Genomic DNA, 7,150 nt, shown 5'->3' with positions numbered 1-7,150 from the left:
TAGCTAAACTGTCAATATGCGAGTACAAAAATAAAAACAAATTGTGCAGCTGTATATTTGCTCTGATTGGAAAACTGCAGTTGCTTTTCAATAAAATGTACTCAAGGCGAGCCGGGCCTTCCAATGCTCAATTTATATATCTCTTTCGTTCTGGCGCTTGTAGCCGGTAGCCCGAATCCAATTGGAGCAAAATTGTACCGCTCTCAAGCAACTTGTTGAAAATAATTTTTACAGGTTTTTTGTTTTGTTAAGCATTTTCGTAAAATGTGTGCGCTAGCAAGCTGAACTGAAGAGTATCTTTGAGATACAAAATATGATCAGTCGCGATGAACTTATGCCGAACGACGGTTGACGGATACGCAAGCGCGCGTTTCTTTTAAGATTTTTTAAAGAATAAACAAAAATTTCGCTTTGATTTCATAAAAATTGTTCGTTTGTATAAAGTGAAGTTTTTGCATAATTAAACTATAAATCAGAGATACATACTGATGTGATAAAAAATTAAATTATATATAATTAAAGTGTTAATAATTACAAATTAATTTTTTTAAACATTATTAAAAGAGAAGAGGAAATTTCTCGTTTAAGTGAAAGTTTTTGTCAGACTTGTAATTAAATTTAATAAAGATATTATCTTGCGTCACATACTCGTATAATAAATTCGATTAAGTGTTATTTGGTGTACTAAATTTTATTACTGCACAGTTTGAAGTGGCAAAAATATCTTATTGAAATACAATTTTAATCCAAATGAAGCTATTAGCGTTACTGGATTTAACAACAAATTGCAATTGCTACAACCGAGACCTTTGCGGACTTTCATGCCAAAAAAGTTTTGGTCTAAAATAATGAGCACAATTTTACTGTCATTGCCTCAACGTTATAAGCGCCTATTGCAAGCAATGATACTCGCCGTGGCTATAATTTACACCACACTGGTGCTATACCAGAGTGTCTATGGATATCCTGGCATGCAAGTAAGTTATCAAGACTACAACTTTCTGGTACAAGTTTTATGCACAACTTCATATAAAATTAAATCAGAGCACTGCTGGCCGTGGAGTTGAGTTTTAAGTCAACAAAGGTGTGAGTGGGTGTGTGCGATATCTTGTAGGAATGTCACATGATAAATCCAAGTGCAAATATATATAGCTTTTATTTGCCTCTCTCAGTTATTTGTTGTATTTTAATTCATGTCACACTTCGTTTTATGCGTTGCATCAGATAAAGACAAATTTATCATGTATTGTATGCGATATAAATTATATATAATTTTTTGTTTTTATAAATTTTTATATCTTTACCATGAACTGCGACTGGGACGCTAGTGATTGTGTGGTTCCGAATATCTTATAAAACCAAAAAAAAATTTAATAAATTTAAGATTTGTTTGGTTTGGATTGTTGCGTCTGCGCGATTTGTGTACGTGAGTTCTGCCGTCGGCACTCCATTATGTGTGATTAAGCTTCATGTACTTTTTTTCGTGCCGACTGGAACATATGAGCCAGAACTGCTGAGTTCTAAGATTTTTCTTTGTGCTTTCGTTGTATGGAATTTAATTTATGGAATTCTGTTTTACTTTATGCTGAATTTATATTAAATTTCGAAACGAATCTTAAATTGTGACATTATCATTGCTTGGGATTGAAAGGCAAGAAACAATTCTATATTTGGGATGTCCTAAATCTAGGTATTAAGACATAGTTCAATTAAGAAATTCTTTAAGTTGTCGAATTATAACAGATACAAGTTGAATGATTCGTTTTTAAAATTGTTTAAAAATTTTAAAGCAATAATCAATACAGTAACAACTAAAAATGTAAGACACAAGTGAGTGATTAATGGAAACACCTACAGCGTTTTTTGGGTCCTATTCAAAAACCAACCTTCTAATAGAACAGGAAGTAATAGAGACGAAATTTGTCAAATTAAATAATCGAATAATATTAAATACGAAGTAATTCATATCAATTAGGAAGTAAGTCGCTTTATATTTATGCAGTTAATGCTCAATTTAGATAAAAAACCACAAAATAAAAGGCTTCGAAATGCTACATAACAGCATTAAAAAAGCAAAAAGAAAAAAAAAATACCCACCTTAGAATAAACGAATTAGTGACCCATGTAAGAATTGGAGAATAAAGGACTGAAAATTTCTATAACATTTATTAATTTAATTAATTAACATAATATAATTAATTAATAGAATTGTGTTTATAAATTTCAAAATTTTGAGATTATAATCAGTCAATACATTGATAGGAAAACAAGATGAGGTCTCGAATCAAGATTTTGTGTTAGATTTATTCTTAATTTGTTTGACTTAATTTATTGTAATATATCTTCCGGGATAACACAATAAATCTATTATGTATATCTTTACCTCTTCAAATAATATTAATAACGTCTGTTACTAAAAGAAATACTTTCTCATTTTTCGAGTTGATCAAAATAATCTTTTTATAGAGCAGTTTTGTTAAACCAGGACGTGGAAGTTTTGGTGGTAAATATATTATTTTTTGATTGATATTCTGACCTCAACAGTGAAACCGAGTTAGGTTCCATGTTGTTGAAATCTTTACATATTTCTTGATGCTTCCTAGCTTAAACTTTAGGTGGAGGTAATTGAGCATAATGTTCCTACATTGAGTTCTGTCATTTGTTTAAATTTTTATCAAGTTTTTATTCTGTGCTTAAAGCTATCTTAAAGCGATTGCATCCAATTAAATAGTCATTGAAGTAAAACTTGCTGATGCACCAATTGTCGCACGCACTTGGGCGCAAAATATGATGATGATAAGGTGTTTGTAGCCATAGTTTTAAGTCGATAAAAGGATCCCTTTTTATTGTTTGTTCTTTATTTAAGAATTTGATATTTTAGGTCATTACGATGAATAAATTTGACAAATAAACGAATATTTGGTTTGACCAAATATTCGTTTATAAATCAACAAAAACATGTGAAGTTAAATATGAAGAATATTCATTATAAAATAAGCAATACTAGTTAAAAAGAAGATATTAGCATTTACATATGTATTAAAATATATAAATTCAGAAATATATTTATACTACTGATTTAATAAAATTTGGAGGATTAACTTAAATTCCATACTTCCCGTTTTTATTTGAAGTAGCAATTTTAAACAATTTATTTAAAATTTTTTTAACTGACTCAACATAGAATACATAATAAAAATTATTGTTAAAAAAATTAAAAAAATAATAATGTTTATTAAAAAAAATTATCTTTATGTTGAGTAACACAAAAAGCAAACTTCCATAAAATATTGTAAGTGAGCTCAATGAACTATTTAAACATTTCTCTGAATATTTTATTACAAAACAAATAATAAATTTGTGCAAGTAAACAGTTTTCCGTTTGCCTTAACGCACGTTTGCAATTTAATTTCAACAACTCAATTTCATTGTTATTGGGTTGACTTCATTTCTACTGAATGAGGCACAAGTCACACCACCGCCCAAACTATCTGGGCTCATGAATCAGTGCGCGCATATGCCCAGTGCCTGCCTGGCAAACTTCCAATTATTCTACTTCAAAAAATTATATTGTTAATCATTTACTTAAGTGTAGTTAGTTTATTTACTAGTAAAGTTGCCGGCATCTTTGTATCACTTGAAACTGTCATTCAAGCACCAGAACGTGTCATAATACAGGGTACCATTGAAAATTGATATTAATGAATTCATTTTATTTTTATAAATTTTTATTAGTAATTTATTAGCATTTTTTGTGAAATTAAAATATCAAAAAATTAAATGCCATTTTAATGTTGAAAAATTATTTGTTTATTTATTTTGATCAAACCCTATTAATTTACGTCTAGCTCTATGGGATAGCATTCATATAGTAAGTGATATGCCTGCATATGAAAATAAGTCATTGTATTTATTTGCTGTTCTGCAGGTTATTTTTTATTTTTATTTGTATGTATGGTTTTATTCTCAGTAAATTTATAATTTATCTTTAAATTAAACTGGAGCAGATTATGCAGCTGCATTTAAACAAGGAGATTTATTTTCTTGAAATTGCAAGTTGACAACAAAAATGACTTTAAATTCTTTTAGTCATAAAATGGAGCAAATTTATTATTTATAACTTTTATGATAAGTACATTTAAATTATCAATTTATTAATTTATTGACCTAACCAAAGAGAATTGTTTGTATTGAAAGCAAAATATATTATAACAAATGGAATACAATGATATATCAAGTATGATATAAATTTCGATTTTTTGGCTTTAGATGATTTATTGATTATTGAAAATTCTAGAGCTCATATAACTGTCGAATATTAGAAAATCGTCAATGAAACACATTCTCATTTTTATTCCAAAGGTGATTATTGGCTTTTCGCATAAAGATGAGAATGTGTTTCATTGACGAAGTCCTCATATTCGACGGTTATATGGACTCCAGAATTTTCTTCTATTGGCTTAGCTGATCTGTTAAAAATAACACAGTTAAAGTCGTCCTATCTGATAAGCTACCAATATTTTTAGGCTCAGTCCAACATAAGGACTTATTTATTAATGTTGCAGAAATAATTATATCTCCAATTAGCTGCAATTAGATTCATCAGCAAAACTTTTGCCAGTAAAAAGAAGAAATGTCTGGTAAATATAATAACTGCCGAAAACTTCTGACTTTAACATTATACGACATTATTTAAGTTCTTATGTTAGTCTCGAATAGTTTCATTCTGTATAATAAGTTTATGATATCAATCCATTGGGATCTAATTTAAATTGAAGTTTGCTGTGAATTAGAGTCAAAAACATGTTTTATTAATATTTCTAGAATAATATAAATAACTCATATTTGTTTAATATTACTTTTTAAAACTAATTGGTTACAAGCTTATAGGTACTGCTATATTGATAAATAGATTGGTATATCATTATTTCTGAGCTATTTACCGTATTTCTGAACTAATACTTTTGAATAATTTTACAATTAAATTTATTACTTAAGTGAGTGGATTTAATAGAGTTATATTAGCTTGTGCAAAGCTTGAAAATGAAATATCTATATTTAACAGATTAATTTTATTGTTTTATTGTTTGTAAGCATTTTAATGCAAACACCTTCTTTATATATATTTCTAATACTTTATTCTATAAAGTTAAATAAAATTCATTAATTAAAATAAATTAAATTATGTATAGAAGATCCTATTGCAACTTTTAATTAATTATTATAATAACTGTTAGTTTATCCATATAATATTAAAATTTTGCACACTTTGTGTACCAAATGAAAAAAAAATCGGTTTTGATGCTTTTAAGCTTGAAATAAAATGATTTAAAGCATAAAAATACTAACAAAAATCATATTTTGTTTGTATGAGTTTTATTTAAATACAATACTTTATTGTAATTAAAACACAAATGAAAAAAATCGGCTTAAATTAATCAAAAGGTGACTTCAAATATGCAAAAAAAAAAAAATAAAATGAAATAAGCTTTTTCAAGAGCAAGCTTAAAAATAATTACTGACTATTAACTTTTAATTATTCATAATTAATTTTTTATTCATGAAATTGTATCATAATTATTAAATTTTTAATTGATTAAATTTTAAGTATTTATTCAAAACTATTAATCATTAAAAAATAAACTTTAACTTTAATATATTTAATCATTATTATTAAATTATACAATTATTTAATCTAGGAAATTATATATTTTGCAAACTTTTTTACGAATACGAATTTAAGAATAATTACGTTGACATTATAATTGATATCAATATTTCTTCAAGAAATATTTAAAAGCACTTTATAAGCTTTTAATTATTTAATAATATTTATAAGATTATTGTTACCATTAATTAATTTTAACGGAGCTTAAGCAATTTTTATTATAGATTAAAGCCTCAACGAACTTAATCCTGGTTTAAATTAATCAATAACATTAAATAAGAGACCGATGACTATTATTAGTATTTAAAATAATTTTTTAAAAAATTTAACAATCATTTTTTAATTCTTCCAATGTAAGAATAAAATTTTTGTTATTTATTATATTAATTACATTACTTAGTATTCTATTTTATTATTAATAATGCATTATCAATAATATTCTAAACTATGGTATATTACTTCAACTACTTTATTTGTTGGTTTAGAGTGTACTTATTTTTATTACTTACTTATTATTAAAAGGCTTTTATCGTTAACTTTTAAAAATAAAAAACTGTTTACATAGTATTTGCATTTATTTTTATTTATTAGTTTTTTATATAAAGTTTTCAATAACTTTACTTATAAAAACTTTCTTAAATAAACAGTTTACGATAATAGCCTTTAAATAATAAATATATTTTATTTAAAGTTTAATTTTATTTCATTGTTTCACATTTCTTAATTACTTCTTAAGCTGGGTTTTTTTTTATTTTTGCACTTTAACTGCAACTTATACTTGATAAAGTATGGGAACTGGAGTGTAAAATAGGTGGTACATTTAACAATAGTAAGCATCATTTCCTTCACTTAATACTTTTAACATTAACACTAATATTGTGGAAAAATTTTGTACAGAAATTTGTTTTAATATTAATCCCTTGTTTATAGTGCTATAAGTAGCACTTTTGTTTTTTAATATTTTTTAATTGTTTGCTTTTAATATTGAAAAAGCTTCGACCACTAAAACCATCTATAAGGAATGAATGGAGATAGTTTCCACCATTGTCCCGAAGGGTATTTTTAGGTAGCAATATTTATTTATATTAAATTTTGGTGCTGTTAATTGTCATTTTGAATTTTGTTTATTTTAATGTATGCATTTAAATTTAAATTAAGTTTCATAACGGCTGCATTTGTGAGAGAAATTGTATGAATTTTATTTAGTAGTGTAAGTTATATATAATTTGATATTTTTAATATAGGTATGGCTTAATTATTACACTATATGATGTCAAGAACTTGATTGACTTTTTCATTTCCTTTAATTTTAATATGTATATTTGAGCATATTTAAAAACAGACTTCACGCGTGAGAAAACTGAACGAGTTTAGTTCATATTTGATATAAATTTAATATAGTAAAAAATATTTTAAAATAATAATATCTGTATCTTATAATAATAATATATTGTCTGTAAATATATTGTTTAAAATATATTG

General features: G+C 25.8%; 1 protein-coding gene across 1 annotated transcript in view; it reads left to right on the top strand.

Annotated features, from left to right (window-relative positions):
* The first annotated feature begins 318 nt into the window (after positions 1 to 318).
* Positions 319 to 7,150, top strand: part of LOC119672261 (fringe glycosyltransferase) — a 76,540-nt gene continuing 69,708 nt past the window's right edge. The window contains exon 1 of the mRNA XM_038083271.1: positions 319 to 977. Within this exon, the coding sequence (XP_037939199.1) occupies positions 822 to 977 (156 nt within the window). The 5' untranslated portion in view covers positions 319 to 821. The remainder of the gene's footprint in view (positions 978 to 7,150) is intronic.

Source organism: Teleopsis dalmanni, chromosome 1 (assembly GCF_002237135.1).
Source record: "Teleopsis dalmanni isolate 2A chromosome 1, ASM223713v2, whole genome shotgun sequence".
Taxonomy (NCBI): Eukaryota; Metazoa; Arthropoda; class Insecta; order Diptera; family Diopsidae; genus Teleopsis; species Teleopsis dalmanni.
The sequence above is the reverse complement of the archived record's forward strand: the minus strand, read 5'-3'. Positions and strand labels throughout refer to the sequence as shown.